The 24,276-nt window shown below is 38.1% G+C and overlaps 1 protein-coding gene and 1 non-coding gene across 5 annotated transcripts in view; both read right to left on the reverse strand.

Moving 5' to 3' along the window:
* Nucleotides 1–24,276, reverse strand: part of MSH2 (mutS homolog 2) — a 73,559-nt gene that overhangs the window by 23,221 nt on the left and 26,062 nt on the right. For 3 of the 4 annotated variants that reach the window (XM_060169292.1, XM_060169293.1, XM_060169294.1), the window contains exon 8: nucleotides 6,042–6,151. In XM_060169292.1, the coding sequence (XP_060025275.1) occupies nucleotides 6,042–6,151 (110 nt within the window). Of the gene's footprint in view, nucleotides 1–6,041; nucleotides 6,152–6,875; nucleotides 6,898–24,276 lie in introns of those variants that run through there. The other variant, XM_060169296.1, reaches the window with a different exon arrangement.
* Nucleotides 8,951–9,057, reverse strand: LOC132532019 (U6 spliceosomal RNA). The gene has a single exon (XR_009544281.1). It is a non-coding gene; the product is annotated as a U6 spliceosomal RNA (small nuclear RNA).

Genomic DNA, 24,276 nt, shown 5'->3' on the forward strand with positions numbered 1-24,276 from the left:
ATACGTACAGCTGATCCACTTTGTTATAAAGCAGAAACTAACACACCATTGTAAAGCAATTATACTCCAATGAAGATGTTAAATTAATTAACTAATTAATTTTAAAAAAGACTCAATGTTGTAATGATGTTGATTCTCCCCTAAGTTAATCATTAAATTAAATGCAATTTTAATCAAAATACTTAAGACAATATTATTTATAAAGTTTAGAAATAACCAATAGCACATATTAATGATATGATGAAAATATTAACATTAATGAAATGCATGAAAATTATAATAAACACCAATTTCAGGATAGCATGCAATTCTGTGGAGGGATGTATGCAAACAGGACTTTATAGTGTGCATACAAATGTTGATTATATTAGTATGACAAGTATTTTTTTTTTTTTTTTTTTTTTTGCGGTACACGGGCCTCTCACTGCTGTGGCCTCTCCCGTTGCGGAGCGCAGGCTCCAGACGCGCAGGCTCAGCGGCCATGGCTCACGGGCCCAGCCGCTCCGCGGCACGTGGGATCCTCCCGGACCGGGGCACGAACCTGCGTCCCCTGCATCAGCAGGCGGACTCTCAACCACTGCGCCACCAGGGAAGCCCGACAAGTATTTTATAATCAAAATTTTAAACTTTTAAATACCTCAAAAAGGGGGAAAGTGGCTGGAGAAATTAACAGGAGAAAGAATGTGGATAGAAAGAAGGGGAAAGGAAGGAAAAGGGGTGGGAAGAAAGAAGGAAAGAAAAAGAGGTCAAGGCCCAGAGGGGGCCAGACAGAGGAAAAGGGGAAGGTGAAAGTGGGGAAAGATAAAGGGGTGAAGGAAAGGGAACAGGAACGAAGAATTCTTCAGGCATCCAGGCAGAGCAGATTACCTGGAATGCGGGGATGGGGAGGCGGATGGGAGGACAGGGCGGTAGTAAATCAAAGTGATAACAGACATTTCATTGACACTGAATGTCAGAAGATACTGGTGCATCACCATTAAAGTTTAGGAAAGCTGTAACTATAATAATAAAGATTTGCTCGAGAATAAAGCTAAAAGACAGATATGCTTATCAAGCATGAAATAATTCAAGGACTATAATATCCATCAACCTTTCTTTTTAAAAAACCCATAACACCTGAAAAACAGATCTAGCCAAATAAAAGTGGAATCAAGCATTTTAAGGCCAGGAATGAAGAAGCCATGGTAAAAGGACATGGTAAGCACTGAATCCATTTACATATAAACATGAACATTAAACAGCCTGGAAACTGGAATTAAGGCTACAGACATGTTGTGCATATTTTAGCCCTGGCCAGTGTAAAAATATAACTATTAATAAATACCAAGAGGTATGAAGGGAGTTCTACAGAAGCACATACAAGAGTGGTTAACTGCTCAACTTTCAGAGCAGGTAATTAATACTCCAAAATTGAAATATGTCCTTCAAAGAAATCTCCAATCTCCTCATATTTTTCCTAATATAAGTTTCTTTAACCTATGTTTTAGATTATTTTCCCTCTCTTATGGTAAAAAATTATTCATCTGAAGTTCAACAATTCCCTCCCATAATTTTTTTTTTCTGTTACACTGAAAACCATTAGGTTGGACCCTCTTAAAATTAGAAGTTACGTCTATAGTATAAGCTCATTTCTCTATCTATGCATCTGTCTGTACATAACCATAAAAAGACCATTAGCTGTACCATTAGCTGTGTCTCAATGGAGGCACTACTAGGATTTTGAGTGGGACAATACTTTATTGTAAGGGACTAAAACACAAAATTTCAACATCTGTCCTCTAAACCTTCAATACTGCCCATACTTGAGAAAAGACTAAATGTTAGTTAACAGTTATTTCTGGGTGGTAGATGTGGAGGATATTTTTAACTACCATCTCTCTACCTTTCTGCATTGTGTGAATGCTATTTTATATAGGTATCAGTTTTACAAAAACAGTGTTTTGTTTTTTATAGGACAACAATAAGAAAAAATGCCAACATTTTGACAGTTAATTCTAGATGGAAGAATATGAATACTTCCGTGTTTTGTATTTCTTTTTCGTTTCCGAGTACAAAAACTTTAAAGTATTTATATTTAATTTAAAGTTATAGTTAATTTAAAGTTATAAAGTATCTTTATAACTTACATATACTTATACAATAATGATATAGTTGTATGAGGATTATTTAATTGTGGTTTTTTAAAAACTATTTCAATTTCTTCTGTCCCAGTATTTTCAATAAAAATTTATCTAAAGTCATTACTTTTCCAATAGTAGATGAATTATCAGTAATAAGTGTATGTAAAAACTAAGATTCAAAGATAAAATGGTCCAAATACATACAGAAAGGTTTAAAAATTTAATACATCTCACTGAATCACCCAATAAACAAATATTGTTTACATTTTTGTGAAAAATCATTGTTTTTTTTGAACCCTGTCTTGGGGTAGTTTTGCTCTACATTTACTTCAAAAATGGAAAACCCGGGGCTTCCCTGGTGGCGCAGTGGTTGAGAGTCCACCTACCGATGCAGGGGACACGGGTCCGTGCCCCGGTCCGGGAAGATCCCACATGCCGCGGAGCGGCTGGGCCCGTGAGCCATGGCCGCTGAGCCTGAGCGTCCGGAGCCTGTGCTCCACAATGGGAGAGGCCACAGCAGTGAGAGGCCCGCGTACCACAAAAAAAAACCCAAAAAAAACCTTTCTATAAGATTTATGGAAAGCAGCCACAAAAAACACCCAACACATTTATATAAAAAGCTAAGCCTAGGAAAAAACAAAAATTAACCCAACCACTCATATAAATGACTGCTCCTCTCATCACATGAATTCTTAAGTGCACAGGTAGAAAATATGAAATCATACATGAAATGATTGATATCCTCTTGAGGTTTTCTCAAAGTGGTTCTGAGTCACGTAACTGAAATACCTAAATTCACTACAAATATCTACAATGACAGTGAAGGTTTGAATTCACCTCATAACCTGAGCTAAGTTTAAAAGTTTGTAACTGAGAATAAAGACAGAATCTTAGGAGACACTCCTGGTGGTCTTACAACAGTTATTTCCCTCCTTCTCCCTTCCCAGTAGTGCTCTTACTTTGTGTATCTCCAACTAGAGAAATAACCTACCCCTTGTATCTTAGGCCAAACATCCCATTCTATTTCTCTGGCCACAATCATTGCTTAAATAGTCCCATCAAGGCAAACTTCAGGACTCTTTCTTGGAATATGGCATGAACTGCTACTGGTAGGTAGCCATCCTAGAGCCAAAAGAGGAACCAGCCTTAGGTCAAAATTTAAATCATAAAAAAATAGAAGAGATCAAGAAATTAGGTCCTTTGGATGGCCTCACAGAGCTGCTGAATAAAGCGACTCTAAATAAAGCCTACCGTATCTCTAGACTTAGAATTTCATGAGCCAAGGTATATTGAGAGTTTAGATTACCTGCAAAAATAAAGAGTCCTATCTGATATTAAGTTTAACCACAAATAATCTACTCAGAAAATTTTAAAAAAGCAAACCCATAACTCACATCTTACTGGCACAGTACTTAATGTTGAAGGGGTCCACAACATGTCACTGTGGCATAAAAATTATATTGAGATGAAAGCATGAGAGTAGACTTTGTTTCTGAACTCTCTTATCTCCCTAAAAGCAGAGCCTCCCCAAAGAACTCAATTGTCGTTAAGTCCTTTCCCAGGGAGATTCACAACCAGGGAAGTCAAAACTATCATATCTTCCATCTGTTCTCCAAAGAGCTCATTTATCTTTCCTAAAAGCCATTTGTTTTACAATAAGTGCCTTTTCTCCCACTCCCCTTCCCCTAATATTCCCAAATTCTAACAGCTTCCTTGAGTCACATTTTTCTGTGAACTCCAAGTCTGTTCTCTTGCTAAATTTTTTTTTTTTTTGGTCAGTTTAATTACCAGTCCCCCAAACAATGAACCTAAGAAAGGACAGGAAAAGTTTTCTTCCCCTACAAAGTTAACTACTTAATATTCTACTTTCAGATTTAAAAACTGGGGCTTGTCGTATCTAAAGTGACAGCAATGAAATGAGGACAAATGACCTCTTCTTTTGCAGTCTATATCCAACCAATTATTGCACTGCTTACCTTCGCAATCCACTCTTCCCAGACATTTATAAAATCTTATAACGCTCTAATCCCATAGCGTCATTCAAGAGTGAACACTGACTACTATTTTACAGTCACAGCAAATTCTAGTTTAACAGATATGTGTCAAGTATTTCAGAGCAAAGTAAAAATCCTTAACCCACAATAAGGATAATACAATGGAGCTGAAGAAAGCACACCAGGCTGTTAACATTGTTCATCTGAAAAGAGGGAAGGAGAAAAATCAAGGACGGTCATTTTTGACTCTGTATTTCTTTCCATCATTTTGTTTCACTTGTTCTAATACTATATGTTCCATTTATAAGTAGAAATGCACTAAATAAAGAAAAACAGTTTAAAAATTTATATCCTGGTATTTTAAATCTCTTTCTGGAAAACTACCCACAAGCACACTAACCTACAAGTAAATGAAAAAGACTGCCCTATCACTGACAAAATATTACCAGAAAAGAAGCATTTATACCTACACACACACAGACGACACACACACACAAACACACGCGCTCACACACATTCATGTGCTTCTAAAATCCAAAGATTTTAAACATCTGGATACTGCTGCCCCCTTCTTCCCAACAGGTGAGGATGTGGCCTTACCTGTGACTGGGCAGAGTTGGATATTTGTAAACATTCCTTTAAATGAAAGCAAGTAAATGTGTAGCTCTTGATGGTCAACAAAAACTCTGACTAAAATCCAGGTGGGAAAGCAAGAATTGAACTTTTCCATGTCATTACACCTATTTACACACTTGAAGGAACCCCGAGGCCAGGCAAAGCTCTGATGAAATGCTGCAGTTGATTTTGCCCTTTGTGGCCAGCTTTATTAGAAACTTCTAAGTTGCTATCTCCATGCCTTAATATTGTGGGTCTCAAACTTAATCATGTATCAGAATCACCTGGTGGGCTTGTTAAAACAGATTGCTGAGCTCCCAATGACCTAAAAGTTGGGCACCTAAAATCATTCCACTAACAGCAACCTTACAGAGGAAACAAGAGCTAAAACACAAGTTTTCCTAAACAAAGGATGAATGATGCAAGTTTTCTGACTGTTTAACCTACAAGTAAATGGAAAAGATTGCCCTATCACTGACAAATTACCAGAAAAGAGCATTTATACACACACACACACACACACACACACACACACACACACACACACACACACACACACACACACACACACACACACGTGCTTCTAATATCCAAAGAGCACAGAGTAAACGAGGTTTAATTTCTTTAAATCTCAGTTAATGATCCAGTAAAAACAAAATAAATCAATATCATATATGGCAAATGTTAACTCCACTTAATCCAGTTATCAAGAAGAATGCAAAGAATCTAACTATTCTTTAATAAGAATAATGTAAGCACATATTTCCTGCATGATTATATTTAACAGGAAAGTTAGTGTAAAAAATTTCAAAGTATTAGTATTTAGAGTCATGGTTAACTTTCTAGTATACAACCACTCAGGAGATACACCCATACTCTAACCTCCTCCCCCAAAGACCTTCTCTACGTGGAAAAAAAAACAAGAGAAGCTGACTTCTCTTACGTTCTATGTTTACCTCTATACCTTTCCCTTTTCCAGTGACTATAACTTTCCTTCTTTCTTGGAATTAAAACAAAACTCAGCTTGCACATGTGAAATCTTTTATTTATGAAATTTCCTTTAACCAGGCCACTTATGCCCAACATTCACTTCCTCTGTTAATCTTTCTTAATTTTCGTCCACTGAAATGATTGTTATTAAAAAAAAGTTTAAAAACCTTTTCCCATCACTTAATCTTACATCCACTGTCTCAAAGGTGCCTTACAAAAGTGTCAAAATTAAATATTAAAAAGAGAAATCTGGAAAGTTTTCTGATGTGCCTTTGCTTTTCGAAACTATTCTGCCGCTTGTTTTAAAGAGTATATTGCATACCTGATCCATATCTAAAGTTGTTTCTATCATTTCCTGAAACTTGGAGAAATCAGAACGAAGATCAATAAGAGGAGTCACAAAAACTGCCAACAACAATGCCTGATGTTTTCCTAAAAGAAAGCAAAAAGTAAATAAATAAATAAATAGGTCCTATATTAAAAATACAAAACTACAAATCATGAAAATTTGCAATAATGAGCAGCCTTTGATCCCCAAAGCACAAACTGTGTAGCAGATCTCTGAAGTTACTACTCACTCAGGTATCTTAATTCAAATGTGTTTAGTACTTATATAGTAAGGGAGATGATCTGGCACTCAAAGTTTCCTACTAATAAAACACTGCCTGCCCTGCATGTCTGTTAATCGCCTTCAGAAGAGGTACTATAGATGCAGAAACGTGACATTAATTACAACCAAATGAATAGCGTTTCTTTTTAGATTTAATAACCCAAAGTTGAAGTCATTAAAATAAAATATCTAACTTACCTTATAAATCCCTAATTTCCATTAATAATACAGTGCTCCAATTAACAGAGGTTAAATCAAGCCACAAGTAAATGGAACTTCGCTTGATGCTGTTCAAGAGCACATGCTGGGGAATTATGTGAGGAGAAGTAAGTGAAGCAACAGGGTCTACAGTGTGAAAGGCATGAGTAGAGAGACCTGGAAGCCAATCCCTGCTCTGGTATCTATGGCTCTGTGATCTGGAGCCTCCTTTTCCTTGTCTATTACAATGGGAGTAATAACAACAGCTACCTAGAAGATGAATAAATAAGACAACTATGCTTAGTATATATACAGTAGTTGACACAACAGAAGCTCAGTAATAGTTACCACGCATTATTATTGGTTATAACACAAGGATTTTCTTCTGATCTCCAATAAATTCCCTTAGGAGAATGCTGCAAGTAATCTCTACCATACTGCATTTCACTCCAAAGCAACAATTCCCAACATTTTCCAGACGTATTGGTAGCTCTTGATTGAGAAAATGATGAAAACGTTATGATGGCAATCAGTAAAACTATTGAGAGAATTCATATTTTATTATTAATCACAACAGCATCTAGACATACTTAGAAAATAGTACATATGTGTGAAACATTAGACAGTCTATAAACAACTTTGCCCACATAATGTCTGTTGTGCTACAATGCCTGGTTCTTTATTCTGAATTAGCTCATATGCTATTGGTAAAGAGGGGAATGATGGCAGCAAAACATGGTGGTGGCACTGGTTCACGAATGATTTTTCCCCCAGCCCATTAATGTCTTGAAGAGATCAAGGGAAAGCTTTCACACAATTAAGAGTAAGCTTAGCAACATACAAAGACCTCAGAGTAGCTGGCTTAATGACCATTATACTTTCCACTATGTTAAGGTATGTGGAAAGGCTGAGTATAGATGAAGAGTACAAAAACATTTGCCACTGTTTAAAAAGAAATTTTTTATTCAACTGAATTCTATATACCCGGTTCAGATTTTTTTTTTTAATAACTTTATTTATTTATTTATTTTTAACGTTGGCTGCGTTGGGTCTTCGTTGCTGCGTGCAGGCTTTCTCTAGTTGCAGAGAGCAGGGCCTCCTCTTGTTGCGGAGCACAGGCTCTAGGCGCGCGCGGGCTTTAGTTGTGGCATGTGGGCTCAGTAGCTGTGAGCTCGTGGGCTGCAGAGCGCAGGCTCCATAGCTGTGGCGCCTGGGCTTAGCTGCTCCGCAGCATGTGGGATCTTCCCGGACCAGGGCTTGAACCCGTGTCCCCTGCATTGGCAGGTAGATTCTTAACCACTGTGCCACCAGGGAAGTCCCCCGGTTCAGATTTTTAACTTTGCTGAAACTGACATTTGAAGCAAATGCCCTCAAAGGGCATCTCGAAGGAGGAAATGAGCCCCAGACTTTAAAGCTGCAGGTGTCACTTGATGCTGGCTACAAATGCAATGGAGATTTACGCAGGCTATTGCTTTTATTAAAGGTTAATGCTTTTGTTATTAATCACTTAAAATTTTTCATATTTTGAGGTCTACCTTATCTCTATTTTTTTCTGTAAGTTCTGTTTTCTAGCACAGGACTTCGAAGAAGGTAAGGTTTTCCAAGAAAACACAAGTGGTATTATTACAGAAGTACCTGTATAAACTTCAGAATATGTCCTCTAGCCCCTCACACCTTGCTGCAGCTCTTCTCAGAGTTAAAGTCCCTTCCTCTGCTCACTTGTTCCATATCCTGCAAAGCCTTCACTAGCATCTTGAATTCCTTCCCCTACTTGTAATTTGTACTGAGCCCCACTTGGCAATTTCCAACTGGGTTTTTCTTCCCCCAATTGGTTATGGTTTTAATTAAAAATAACAGCTCTATTGAGATATAAATCATATACCAAACAATTCTCCATTTTAAAGTGTATGATTCAATGGTTTTTAGTATATTCACAGATTTGTGCAACCATCACCACAATCAATTTTCAAACTCTGTCACTACCCTCAAAAGAAACAAGGAACCCTGTACCCATTAGCAGTAACTTACGATTTCCTTCCAACCTCCTGCCATTCCTCCAAGCCTAGGCAATCACTAATCCACCTTCTGAATCTATAAATTTGCCTATTCTGGTCTTTTCATATAAATGGATCACATTATACTGTGACGGCTTTTTTTCACTCAGCATAATGTTTTCAGGGTTCATCCATGTTGTATCATGCACCAGTACTTCGTTACTTTTGACTGAGGAACAATCTTCCATTGTATGGATATGCCACATTTTATTTATTCATTCATCAATTGATGGGCACCATTGGGTTGTTGTTGTTTTTTTAAAAATCATTTTTGGTTTACTTCTAGTAACAAAATAACATACTTTTCAGTACGATTGTTTTCAATTACAGAAGTACAGAAACTAAAATAAAATCTTAACACTATTACCTAAAAATATGGAACGCTTCACGAATTTGCATGTCATCCTTGCGCAGTGGCCATGCTAACCTTCTCTGTATCGTTCCAATTTTAGTGTATGTGCTGCCAAAGCGAGCATCACCATTGGGTTTTGATAAACTCCATCTTCCACTAGTTACCACAACCTAAAAAGCCTTACATGATCTATCCCAGGGTCTTAAACAAAGGTCCATAGATCCTTGAATTCAACATAGTACATAAACAAAGAAGAGAAGTAAATCCCATCTTCATTTTCTCTAACCTCTAACTGGAATCAAGCATTTTCTTCCATTGTTAATGTAAGTAATAAACCACTGTAGTATCATCAGTACTTGTGTCTTTGTCATCAGTTAAAATTCCAGATATATTTTCATATCATATTATAGTTTTTTGGAGATAACTTTAACATTTAAACTCATTAGCTCAAAATTAAAGAAGTTCGAACTTCACTCAGATCATGTTATTTGATGCATTAATAAAAAGGACTTATTTCTCAAGAATTTCTTTTATATTTTGATAAATGTATTTCAATATAATTGGCTTCCTATTTAACTCTATGTGTTTTATTTTACGCATTTAAAAACACTATTCTGACAAGTGGTTCACAGACTTTATTAGAAGCCAAAAGGGTCCACAGCATGGAAAATGTTAAGAACCTTGGATAGGCCTCACCTCCTAACAAGCGCGCCCTTATTCTCTATCGCTATGCTTGACAACCCTAGCTTCCCTTAACTCCTTCAACAAGTCAAGCTATAGGTACTTATACTAGCTGGCCCCACTAGCCTCCCCTAGATCTTAACAGTGAGCTCTCTGTCATCATTTGAGATTCACCTGAGACAGCAATTCCATAGAGAGGCCATCCTTGACCACCATGTCCAGCATCTTCCTAGCCCAGTCAAGTCACTCTGTCACATCAAAATATTATGCTTTCTTTGTTGTACTTACTACTCTTTGAAATTCTTGCTCATTTATTTATCTCTCTCTACCCTTCCACTGTTACTGAACCTCCATAAGAAGAGGGACCTTATCTGTCATATCTACCATTGTAGTTCCCGGAACAATGCCTGGCACAAAGTAGGCAATGGATAACTCTATGCTGAATGAATGACATTATGAAGGGAGCAAGGGGCTTATGAAGCAACCAATCACTGGTCATTAGTTCTGATACATGCAACAGTCACCTAGGAAAAATACAAAAGATCACACTGGGAAATAACTGTTAGCTGCTGCTGCTTTTTTTTTTTTTAATAATTTTTATTTTTTGGCCCTGGCATGCAGGATCTTAGCTCCCTGACCACGGATTGAACCTGCAGTGGAAGCACAGAGTCTTAACCACTGGACTGCTAAGGAAGTCCCTGTTAACTCCTTAAATGCATCAAAATGGGGAATATCTAAGCAATCAAATTCAATAATTTCACTAAGAACTCTAGATTCATTGTCAGCCCCTAAAGATTCATTTATAACTCGCTGAAGATTTCATTTTTGAGAATGCTGCTGAATATTCAATGGAGAAAAGACATTCTTCTTCAATAAACAGTGCTGGGAAGATTGGATATTCACATGTAAAAGAATGAAACTAGACCCTTATCTTACACCACTTACAAAAAATTGACTTGAAATGGATTAAATACTTAAATTTGTTAAGACCTGAAAACATGAAACTCCTAGAAGAAAACATGGGGGAGAGACTTCCCTGGAGGTCCAGTAGTTAAGAATCCATCTTCCAATGCAGGCGACGTGGGTTCGATCCCTGGTGGGGGAACTAAGATCCCACATGCCGCAGGGCAACTAAAGCCTGTGCACTCTAGAGCCCACGTGCCACAACAAAGAACCCATGCACGGCAATGAAAGATCCCACATGCCACAGTGAAGGTGCTGCATGACACAACTAAGACCCAACACAGCCAATAAATAAATAAATAATTTTTTTTTTAGAAAAAAGAAAACATGGGGGAGAAGCTCCTTGACATGGGTCTTGGCAATAATTTTTTGGATATAATACCCAAAGCACAAGTAATAAAATTAAAAATAAACGAGTGGGACTACATCAAACCAAACAGCTTCTGCACAGCAAAAGAAACAATTAACAAAGTGAAAAGCCAACCTATGGAAGGGGAGAAAATATTTGCAAAACATTTATCTGATAAGGCACTAATATCCAAAATAGATAAAAAACTAACAACACAACTCAAGAGCAAAAAAACCCAATTAATCCAATTTAAAAACGGGCAAAAGACATGAATAGACATTTTTCTAAAGAAGATATATGAATGGCCAACAGGTACATGAAGAGATGCTCAACATTAGGGAAATGCAAATCAAAACCACAATGAGGTAACACTTCATGCCTGTTAGAATGGTCATCATCAAAAAGACAAGAGAACAAATGCTGGTGAGGATGTAGAGAAAAGGGAACACTTGAGCACTCTTGGTGGGACTGTAAACTGGTACAGCCACTATGGAAAACTGTGTATGGAGGATCCTCAAAAAATCAAAAATAGAACTGCCATATGATCCAGAAATTCCACTCCTGGGAATATAACCAAAGAAACCCAAAACACTAATCGGAAAAGGTATCTGCACCTCCCATGTTCATAGCAGCATTCTTTACAATAGCCAAGATATGGAAACAACCTAAGTATCCATCGATGGATAAAGGGATAAAGAAAATGTGGCGTGTGCGCACACACACACACACACACACACACACAATGGAATATTATTCAGCCATTAAAAAAAAAAGGAAATACTGCCGTTTACAACAACATGAATGGACCTGGAGGGCATTATGCTAAGTGAAATAAGTCAGAGAAAGGCAAACACTTTATTTTTTTTTCATATATTTATTTATTTATTTAATTTGGGCTGCATTGGGCTTTCATTGCTGCACGCAGGCTTTCTCTAGTTGCGGTGAGCAGGGGCTACTCTTTGTTGTGGTGTGCGGGCTTCTCATTGCAGTGGCTTCTCTTGTTGCAGAGCACGGGCTCTAGGCGTGTGGGCTTCAGTGGTTGTGGCCCCGGGCTCAGTAGTTGTGGCTTGTGGGCTCTAGGGCGCAGGCTCAGTAGTTGTGGTGCTTGGGCTTAGTTGCTCCACAGCATGTGGGATCTTCCTGGACCGGGGCTCAAACCCGTGTCCGCTGCACTGGCAGGCGGATTCTTAACCACTGCACCACCAGGGAACTCCAGAAAGACAAATACTTTATGATCTCACTTATACATGAAATCTTAAAACAACAACAACAACAAAAACAACTCATAGTTAAAGGGATCAGATTTGTGGCTGGGAGGGGAGGGGGACTGGAGGAAGGTGGTCAAAAGCTACAAACTTCTAGTTACAAGATGAATAAGCACTGAGTATATAATGTACAGCATGATGACTACAGTTAACACTGCTGTATGATACGTATGAAAACTGTTAAGAGAGTAAGTAAATCCTCAGAATTCTCATCACAAGGAAAAATTTTAAAAGAATGCTGTTATGTGCCTCAGAAACTGCTGCAATGTTTAGGTCAATAAGCATAAGTACTTACAATTCTGTAACAACCCAAAGCATAATTTAATCACTATCAAACATTTCATCACCATTTACTATGATAAAAATTATAACAAATTTCAGGATAACCTGAAAGCCCATAAGTCTATCAAGAGTAAGTGGTTCAGGGACTTCCCTGGTGGTCCAGTGGTTAAGAATCTGCCTTCCAATGCAGGGGACGCAGGTTTGATCCCTGGTCAGGGAACTAGGATCCCACATGCTGTGGGGTAACTGAGCACATGAGCCACAACTACTGAGCTCATGCGCCGCAACTACTGAGCCTGCACGCCACAACTAGAGAGAAGCCCACGCACCGCAAGGAAATATCCCGCATGCCGCAACGAAGAATCCGCGTGCAGCAACTAAGACCCAATGCAGCCAAAAATAAATAAATAAATAAATATTTAAATACTAAAAAAAAAAAAATAAAAGGTAAGTGGTTCATTAAATATACTCCTGGAATGATGTCCTGGCCAGCTTTAAATCTAAGCCTTAACTGGTGTATTAACACCAGTTTGGGGACTTGTTTTCTCCATCTTGCCTATGTTCATGCTACTTAATCATCGATTGAGAGAAATACTATGGAAACTATCCTTAGTGAATTTAGAAAGGCTAATTTTCAGGGGAATTCCCTGGCGGTCCAGTGGTTAGGACTCAGCGCTTTCACTCCTGGGGCCCGGGTTCAATCCCTGGTCAGGGAACTAGGAGCCCGCAAACCGCACGGCTACTTATCAAGTGGCAAAAACACCAATGAAAACCACTTTGGCATGTGCACTGCCCCAAAATAAAATGTTGCACTTTCTTGATATACCACTTTAGAATTCTCCTTTTATGACATCTATCAAAATTATATTTTTGTGTGACAGGTCTAATGTCTGTTTCCCTCACATGCTATAAGGGCAGAGACTGTTTTGGGGTCCTATCACAGCCTCAGCAGCTAGCAGTGTCAGGAACACAGTGAGTACTCCAAGTGTTTGGTAAACCTTCTCGCTGTTTCTGCTTCTCCCTTATCTGCCCTAACAACCTCTGGGTACCAGTCCTTTGTTATGATATAAGCAATGAATTAATCAATTTTTGCTAACATACCTTTATTAGTATAGACACTAAAGTAAAATAAAGAACACCGTAAGCTTTCAGGCCCTCTTAAATAACAATGGCAAGACAAAGCATCTTGAACCCCTAGCACAACCATTCATCACTAAGTACTTTCCCATTCTTTTACTGCTTTTCAGTTTCCTTTCTGACACATTCTCTCTCCTACACTAAGTGGTATTTTCTCATTCTCCCAAAAGAAGTTTCTGAAGGGCTATTACATGTCAGAAGTTGGGCTGGAATACTTGTTCCCTGGGGACATACCATACACTCAGGTGTCGGGGAGAGATGACACAGTCATTAAACTAATTACTAAGAAGGATGGCAAGTATAATGACAGGGAAATACAGGGTGCTTTGGAAACGCATAACTAGGACAGGAGTGTACTCAAATGTAGGTCTAGCCAAAGAAATGACTTTGAAGGTGAAAATCTAAAGATGAAGACAACAAAGCCAGGTGAGACAGGAAGGGATAAATGTCTGATTCTAAAGGAACAGCACATACAAAGGCCAAAGAGTGTGCAGTATATTTGAGATCCGGAGGATGTTCAAGTTCACTTGAACAGATGCAAAAAACAAATGCAGTTTGTTCTTTCAAATTGCAGACTTTTCTCCATCATAAATTTAATAAATCTTAGCATTTTTCATTGAAAAATGTCAAAGTACACTGTATTGTTGTTTCAGTTTTACATATTATTTCAGCTTATACAATTTATTATATAATTATTTCAGTTTTTATATATACCAAGTATACATGTTGTTAAAACAGACAACAGGCCCCAAATGGAGTCGCTTATGCTAGGCCTCATGTCCCCAAATCAAGGCTTACCTTAATTACAGTTTCGGCTCTCCCAGAAATGGAATCTTAAACCAGCCAATCAGGAATCACCTGATCAGCACCAGTTAGGTAATACACCTGACAGACCCCTACAATACCCTAAAGGAAAGTAATCTTACAATAACCAACCTGCTTTTTATAACTTCCTTGTTTCAGCTCCCTTCTGCCTATGAAAGTCTTTCATTTTGTACAGCTCTAGGAAGCTCCTTTCTATCTCCTGGATGGGATGCTGCCCAATTCATGAACTGTTCAATAAAGCCAATAAGATCTTTAAAATTCACTCAGTTGAATTCTGTTTTTTAACACTGCATAGACACACCCATGGGTATGCACTAAGTCAAATGAAAATGTGTATCTTACTGTGAGACATGGTCAAAAAAGTCTGAGAAACTTTGGCAATGAGTCCTAGGAGGGAAAGGATAGACAGATAGGCAGAGGCAACAATTTATGAGGGGCCTGTCAAACCCCAAAACAGCCCTGTCTCTGCCCTTATAGCACGTGAGGGAAACAGACATTAGACAAGTAATCGCACAAAAATATAAGGCAGTGAAATATAAGGGCAGTAAATATATAAAGGCAGTGAAAAACCCCTGAAGGGTTAACAAGACATTTATATTTTTATTTATAAATATATTTACATATTGAGAAAAACAGCTGGCTGAAGCAAAGAGAAAGGATTAGAAAGAGCCAAGACAAGAGACAGTAAAAGCATTAGGAGGCTGACAATTAATTCAGGTAAGAAATGCTATAGCCTGGACTAGGGTGCTGGCAGTGGGATGGAAAGGTGTCTGAGGTGAAGAATCTATATGATGCGATACCAACAGGACTTGGTGACTGAGTGAATGCAAAATGGGAGAGGCAACAGTTAAGGCTGATTCCCAAGGCTTAGACCACTGGGTAGATAATGGGGCCATTTACTGAGAGAGAGAACACCAAAAGCAGAGTTTAGAGGGAGGAATTCAGAGTAGACTTTGAAACATGTGTCCATATGAGAAATCCTCAGTCAGAATTCCCATTCAGTGATAATCAGGTAGTCCAACCAGCAGCGGTCCACTTTAGTCAGACCATGACTTCCCCAGCTCATCAGAATATCAGCCCGCCATTCTGCCTCATTATCTGTAAACTGACGGGCCCCTTCAGGCACGAGCTTGCAATGCCTGGTCTTATTCACCACAGGCAGACACCAACCACACCACAGGCCCCCAACTTCCCACCACGAGAAGACTTTCCCAGATCTGTGTCTGACAAAATTGAGGTTGCTGGGTAAATTGGCTGTAATTGCACCTAAATTATTGATACTCACTGGTAAACGTCTTCTCTCTCAAATCATTTACATTTTATTTAATGTAACTGAGAAGTAACTGGAAACGGCTGGCAAAATAATTAAGAAAAAGACACTAAGATTTTCTAATCAAGTTAAATGAGCAAGTAACACTAAAATCAAAATGAACTATAGGAGAGTTCTGGGTAACAGATATGAGGTGCCTCCCTACATGTGTCCTCCAGACACTAACTCAGGTCCAAGGCCTACCACTAGTCACAAATCTGCTGAATCAGACTTTCCAAATAGAATATGACTGGAAAAACCAACCTAAAGTCTAAATTAATTATCAAGTTAGTATTAACATCCTTGTTCTAGTAAATATTTTGGTAAATGATAATAAAAAGACATGAGTTTCAATTAACAAAGATTTAAAAATTTATTCTATGCCCACGTTCCCTTGACTAATATAACGTAATTTCCTTAACTCCAACCTAGAAGTTTTATGAAGTACAATTAAATTTTATCTGACCCTTTAAACATATTTATGAAATGGATTTAAAAATTCATGTAAGTGGAAAAAAGGCTAGCAAGATGCTGCTAATGAAAGTTTACAGTATTCACACAAATATGAGGCTGGAGCCAAAACATTACCAAATTAGCAAAGAAGCCAACAGTTGAAATGCAGTCCATCATGGTAAAAGATCAAAATAATTCAATCGCTCTGAATAACAACCTTTAGCACAAGGGCATCTCCGTTATTCCTCCACCACCAACAAGCCGCCCTATAGTTTTGGCCTCTTATCCTCCCTCATGGACCCCGCCCTCTCTTCCTTTTCAGATTCTCGGGTCACGTCACCCCTTTTGTTGAGCACAGCCACCTGTTTCCGTTCCTTCATTTGCAGGTAATACTTTCCCTGACAATATACCTCATTTTCCTTTCTTACTACTGTCATTTTGACAAAACAGTAATTTTCTTTCCTATGCTGACTTTCTTTTCTGATTCCACTGATTAGTTATGAGTATCATTTTACACCATGCTAGTCTCTGTGAGATAAGAGAAAATGTACTGGTCTCTGCTCCTGGTTCCTGACACAGAGTTCCTAAAACCCTTGTAATTTCCTAAGTGACAAGAGCACTAGGAGCATCTCTTGTTCTAATAAGGTGACCCGAGATGAGCTCTTGAATGGGGGCTGGTCACCAGAAAGACCAAGCCATGATTAGGAGCTTGGAATTTTTAGCTCTACCCCCACTCCCCTATCATCCAGAGAGGGGAAAGGGGCTGGAAATGGAGTTCATAATTGATCATGCCTACGTGAGGAAGCTTCCTAAAACCCCAGTAGTGGTGGCAGGGGGCATGTTCGGTCCAGAGAGCTTTCAGGAGGGCAAACACGTCCACCAGCAGGGTGACGCAACTCAACTCTACAGGACAGAAGCTCCTGTGCTCAGGACCCGCCCCCGCCCCAGACTTGTCGTATCTCTTCATCTGGCTGTTCATCTGCATCCTTTATCAATAAACTGTTAAGTGTAAATAAGTGTTTCCCTGAGTTCAGTGAGCTGTTTTAGCAAATTGATTAAACCCAAGAAGGGGGTCATTGGGACCTCATCTGTAACTGGTTGGTCAGAAGTACAGGTAATACCCTGGGCTTGAGACTGGGTAGAGAGGTTGCAGGGTACCAGGCTTGTGGGATTGAACCCTTAACCTATGGTATCTGATGGGAGACAGTGTCACAACTGAGTTAAACTGCAGAACACCCAGTTAGTGTCACAGGAAATCACTTGGTGTGGGGCAAAACCTCCACACATTTGGTGACCAGAAATGTAACTGATGAAGTTTCTGAGTGTTGTGCCTTGACCTCTTTTATCTCGTAAACTAGTTTTTATTGCACAGTTTTGCACAGGGATGCATATGTTGCATTATAACAGAACTGGCTGTATGCAAAAGTGTAACAGAATATATTGGGATAAAAATGTTCTAATTATACATTTAATAAATAAATAGTACTGATTTTACAATAGTAAAAATAGTACTAATTGTTAGTTGCCATAATTTAACCTCTATGACTTGACACTAACTGGGTAAGTCAATTATACTTCCATGAAAAAATAAATAAAATTAAGAAAAGAGATAAAAAACAAAAAAAAATTTAAAGGGCAGTTTTACACATGTTAAATTAAGTTAAATGTATAGGAAATACAAAAATACTACAATAAATAATGCATTTTACCTCACAAAAGACTTGAAGTTTGCTTGTGGAGGTGGACTTCCAAAAGGCTGCAGCTTGTAAGTTACTGTGAAATGGTGAGTCCTCTGAAGTGCAGTGAGTGCAAAGCTGTAACACCACATGCAAATGAGTGTGGCTCATGAACACATGGTGGATGTTGGAGGTGTGTGTCTGTGTACATTTTGTGTATGCCTACACTGCTCAGTTCAGCTGGGTGCAATTTTCTGCATTCACCCAGTGTTTCCCATGGGCAAAATGTGCATAAGCAACAAAAAATTCACATTATGCTCAAATTGTTTCCTAATATATGAACTACATTACAACAAGTCTTCCTTGTCAAAGAAAGTGTTAAGCATAACTGACCTTCTACAATTTTGCTTAAAGAATGAAACAACATAAAGCAAAATATTAATAATGGTTACCTCTGGATGGTAGAATAATTACTACAAAGAGTTTACCTTGCTTTTATAAACTGATAAAGACGAAATTTAAAGAAAATATCTCCAAAATACAAAATCCAACCAGATCTTAAATTGCAACTTTATAGGCTAAAGTTTAAAAAGTGCTACATTAGTAAAGCAGATTCCTTTTCAGAAATGCCAAATTGCTTTCATATTATCTTCTATTTAGAAGGAAACTGAGCAATCAGGTTAAAAGGGGGGATTATTATTAGACTAACTTACTATGTTATTTAGGGTTAAAAAGCAATGGAGATAAGCAGAAGGTGCTATGGAAACCAGAAAACTGCATGAGGAGGGCAGAGAAAGCTTCACAGAAAGGGTGATATTTGAGCTCAATCTTAAATATTAGTAGGGTTCCATCACGTGGACAAGGTAGTGAAGGGCATTTAAGACAAAGGAAAAACATGGGGAAAAGCATAAAAAATCAGAGCAGTCTGGAGAACCAGTACAGTGAGGAGAAGAGTAGGTGAGGGAGTATAAGGGAGGCTGACTGAGAAGTAACAGCCAGCCAGGCACAGGAATGGGGCTTCTTCTGGTAGGTTATGGGAAGCAAATTAATGTGTTCATAACCAAAAGTGAAGAAATGATATGATCAGACGTGCTAAGAAAGATTACTATGGGTTCACTGAGGAGGATGCAATGACCAGGGGAGGGAAAATAGCACATGTAAGGTTTTTAAATATACTGAAACAGAAAAGGATGATTACTTGGATGTGGGCAGAAGGAAGGGTTACATACCTCAGTGTGATAGCTGTTACAATAAAATTCATCAACAAAATCTAGATACTTAGAGTTGTTTTAAGCACTATCAGAAATTTGCTCCAAATGCAGAATACCACTGTTTTAGGTTGTGCCTCCATTTTTAAAAAAAATTTTATTGAACTATAGTTAATTTACAATGTTGTATTAATTTCTGTTATACAGCAAAATGACTCAGTTACATGTATATATTCTTTTTCATATTCTTTTGCATTATGGTTTATCACAGGATATTGAATATAGTTCCCTTTGCTATATAGTAGGACCTCATTTTTTATCCATTCTATATATAATAGATTGCATCTGCTAACTCCAAACTCCCAATCCTTCCCTCCCCGACCTCCTTCCCCCTTGGCAACCACAAGTCTGTTCTCTATGTCTATGAATCTGTTTCTGTTTTGTAGATAGGTTAATTTACGTCGTATTTTAGATTCCATATATAAATGATATTATATGGTATTTGTCTTTCTCTTTCTGACTTACTTCGCTTAGTTTGATAAACTCTGGATCCATCCATGTTGCTGCAAATGTGTGTCTCAACTTTTCAATTTTAAAAGATAAGGAATAAGGGAGGCCAAGTACATTTTTCACATAGCCTTTTTTTTTTTTAACAGGAGAAAGATAATTTAGAGTAGAGCTTTTATCACTCAATGCAAATCTACTTTCTAAACTGTTGCTGCCCTCTGCTGTCACTGAATTTACTTTTTTTCATTTTTTCCCCAGGAATAACATTAAAATAACATTAAACCTAGATTTAATCAAAACCAAAATATCACAAGATGGCAGAATACACTCAATTTCTAGTAATATACAAATATATTTTTAAAATCTTTTAATGATTTTACTTTTAAGGAGAGTGCATCTGGTTTTTCCTCATAAATTAGCCTCAGTTTTGACTTTCTCCATGAAGTCAGTAGGCTAAGGAGCTATGCTGAACTCTGCAAAATGCCATTTTAAACTCAAGAGAGGCACATGAAAAGATGCTCAACATCGCTAATCATCAGAAAAATGCAAATCAAAACCACAATGAGACATCACCTCACACCTGTCAGAATGGCTATCATTAAAAAGACCACAAATAAGAAATTGTTGGCAAGGATGTAGAAAAAAGGGAACCCTCATAAACTGTTGGTGGGAGTGTAAACTGGTGCAGCCACTGTGAAAAACAGTATGGAAAAAAAATAACTAAACACAGAACTACCATGTGATCCAGCAATTCCACTCCTGGGTATATATCCGAAGAAAATGAAAACACTAATTCAAAAAGATACACAAATCCCAATAATCCTATCAGCATTATTTACAATTGCCAAGATATGGAAGGGACCTGTGTCCATCAACAGATTAATGGGCAGAGAAGATGTGTGTGTGTGTGTGTGTGTGTGTGTACATATACATACATATATAAAAATATATATATATATGGAATATTACTCAGCCATAAAAAAGGATGAAATTTTTGCCATTTCCAACAACATGGATGGACCTGGAGGGTATGATGCTTAATGAAGTCAGACAGAGAAAGCCTAATACTGTATGTTATCATTTATATGCAGAATCTAAAAAATAAAACAAACAAATGAATATAATAAAACAAACAGATGCACAGATATAGAGCACAAGCTAGTGGTTACCAGTGGGGAGAGAGAAGGGGGGAGGGGCAACACAGGGGTAGGGGATTAAGAGGTACAAACTACTATGGGTAAAATAAGTTACAAGGATATATTGTACAGCATAGGGAATATAGCCAGTATTTTATAATAACTTTAAATGGAGTATAATCTATAAAAATACTGAATCACTATGTTGTACACCTGAAACTAATATTGTAAATCAACTCAAGAGAGATTAGTTAGGTTCCCAGTGACTAGGATATATCTAGATTCTCCAGTATTCCATGTTATTGAAAGAAAATACACACCTCTAAGCACCACGAAACTTGGAACAGTCTTCCTCCTTTAATATTTTCTAGGCTGGGTGATTTCAAATACCTTAACTGGACATCAGTTATCAAACTGATAATGTAAAGCATTTGATTTACATAATGTTATGATATCTCACAGGTCTATATGTGATGATGTCTAATGGTATGATATCTCACAGGACTTATACTAAGTGTAACACCAAAAAAAGTAGGGAATTACTAACTTGTTGAAAACTCTCAAGTACATTAATCTACACATATGCAGAGAGGTTCATGAAGAGAGCCAAGCCTTTCAAATCCAATTCCTAACTTCCATGCTTATCTCAGGGAATAAGAAAGATTCCCCAGAGAATATGCAGAGCAATATTTCTTACATTTTTTGGGGGGTGGTGGTGGTTTACATATACTTTTGAATATCTGATGAAACTTGCAGATCCTTTACCCCTCCAAAAATACATATACACAAAATTTTGCATAAAATTTCAGGATACTTTCAAGAACGCATTCAAAAATCCCAGGTTTAAAGTTTCAGGTACTGAGTGAAAAGGGGCCCAAAAATACAACTGGGGATTGTGAGGTGGGCATGGGGTGACTACACTGAAGAGGATGGCAAAAAATATAAGGACCTAGCAATTCCAGTTCTGGGTATATATCTAAAAGAAACAAAATCGTTATCTCGAAGAAATATCTGCACCCCCCACATTCACTGCAGCATCATTTACAACAGCCAAGACACGGAAACAACCTAAGTGTCCACCAGCGAAGGAATGGATAAAGAAACTGTGATACATATGTACAACGGAGTATCCTTCAACCATAAAGAAAGAAATCCTGCCATCTGCAACAACATGAATGGACCTTGAGGGCATTATGTCAAGTGAAAAGAGTGAGACAGGGAAAGTCAAATACTTTGTGATCTCACTTATATGTGGAATCTAATAAAACCAAACTCATAAACACAGAAGAGACTGGTGGTTGCGAGAGGCAGGGGGTGGAGGAAATGGGTGAAGGTGGGCAAAAGGTACAAATTTCAAGTTATAAGATTTAAGTCCTGGCAAGGTAATGTACAACATGGTGACTGTAATTAAAAAACAAAAATAAGGGCTTCCCTGGTGGCGCAGTGGTTGAGAGTCCGCCTGACGATGCAGGGGACATGGGTTCGTGCCTGGGTCCGGGAAGATCCCACATGCTGCGGAGCGGCTGGGCCCGTGAGCCATGGCCACTGAGCCTGTGCGTCCGGAGCCTGTGCCCCGCAACGGGAGAGGCCACAACAGTGAGAGGCCCGCGTACCGCAAAAAAAATAAAAACAAAAAACAAAAACTGTATTGTATATTCAAAAAGCTGCTAAGAGATTAGACTTTAAAAGGTCTCATCATAAGAAAAAAAACTAAGTGAGGTGACGATGTTAACTTATTGTGGTGATCAGTTACGTAGTATATATATACATATCAAATCGTGTTGTACATCTAAATTTATACAATGTTATATGTCAATTATATCTCAGTAAAACTGGGAGGAAAAAAAGCCTGTCACACTCACCAGTGAAACCTAGTAAGATAAGGACCGGACTGTGTTCACTGAATTTAGCAACAAGTAAGTCACTTAGCAGATGCCATTTCAGTACAGTGGTCAGGGCTAAAGCCAGTGGAGTGAATGGAATATGGAAATGTAGGCTTTCAGAAACTTCACTGAGTACAGGTACAAGAGGAGGACACAGGGACAAGGATGGCTTTTTTACCTCATGAGGGAAGAGATGTGAGAGATATGTTTAAAACAGCTGATGTTAAGTGGTAAGAGTAAATTGTTTAGAGAGCCTATCTCCATGATTACATCCCTAACACCTGTCAATCCCCTTGTGCTTCCAACTGATCCTGTTGGAATGAGGCCAGAGGAGACAATCAGAAAATGGTAGCAGTAGAAGATATTCATTTACAGGATGAGGAAATTGAGGCACAAAGGAGGGAAATTAAGCCACATTAAAGAAATGTGAAACAGAAAAGATTAAAGACCCATTTTCTTTAATTCCACTTTGGTGGGACTAAATTAAAATCTAGGGCATTTAAGCCTCATCAGTCTAATGAGGAGCCTTGACTAGAATAGCAATACTTTTCATACAGTGGTACTCTGAAACGATAAGCAGTTAGCTCTTCTTTTACACTCTGTTAGATAAATAAGAGGGAAGGTTACCATAAAATTTAAATTAAATCTATACTTATTTTGTACCAGTCATCATAGCTTTTTAAGTCTGCCTACAAAAAAATTCATAAAGCTTTCTCATAATATTGAAGGGGTTGTTTTCCATAGCTCCAAGAGATGTTGATTTTTAACTCTGAAACTTAAAATGCTTTATGTATTAGACATATAACTTTGTACTTACTAAAATATTTGTTGTAGAAACTAATGTTCACTTAAAGTTAAAAACTATGCTTGTAAGAGCAAGTTGATTTTATCCACCAATACTATATTGATTAACTAATATATGACTTTGCTTACTTTATTGTAGTAACTACCCTCTGACTTCAACTGTTACCACCAAGACCTTCTGTCTTAACTTTCTTTCATAGGTGTACTGGAAAGGTTAATTCCAGCAGGCCTGGAATTAGCCTCCGGTGTTTTCTTCAAGTTCCTGCATGGCAATGACCCCTGGTCAAGGCATGAAACATACTAATCGTGTTGTTTTGTAATCTCTCGTCCGAGGAGATTCAAGGTGGTTCATTCAGCTTAGCACCATGTGATCGATGATTTGCACCCGGTCTCACTGAGGCCCCAAGAGGGCTCTGCTGTAGAAACTAGTTACAGAACAGGAATACGCCCACAAGACCAGCAAAATATTAAGAAGCCCAGCAAGACTGTTTTAGGCTCCCTGGTTCCAGGGTGTTCTGTATACAATAATGGTCCCTGATAGGAGAAGGTGCACCTCACCAAGGACCTTTTTATAGGTACCTGCACCTGACCTCCCCGGCCCCCTTGTTGTGACAGCCTTTCGCTGTGATGCATTATCCTTACTTTAGTGCGGCTGCTAGACTGTATCCTTTTCCAGTAATAAACCATGTGTTTGTAAGCACTGTCATTTCGGGTCCTGTGAGTCTTTAGCAATCAAACCTTGTTTAACTGCCACTGTTAGAGCAAGACACCTATTAATAAACCTCGTAATCCTAATATTCATTTCTAAAAAACAAAAATTCTAAATTGTCTCATGACTTCTGTCTGTGATACAGCCAGAGGGCAA

Source organism: Lagenorhynchus albirostris, chromosome 13, assembly GCF_949774975.1.
Source record: "Lagenorhynchus albirostris chromosome 13, mLagAlb1.1, whole genome shotgun sequence".
Taxonomy (NCBI): domain Eukaryota; kingdom Metazoa; phylum Chordata; class Mammalia; order Artiodactyla; family Delphinidae; genus Lagenorhynchus; species Lagenorhynchus albirostris.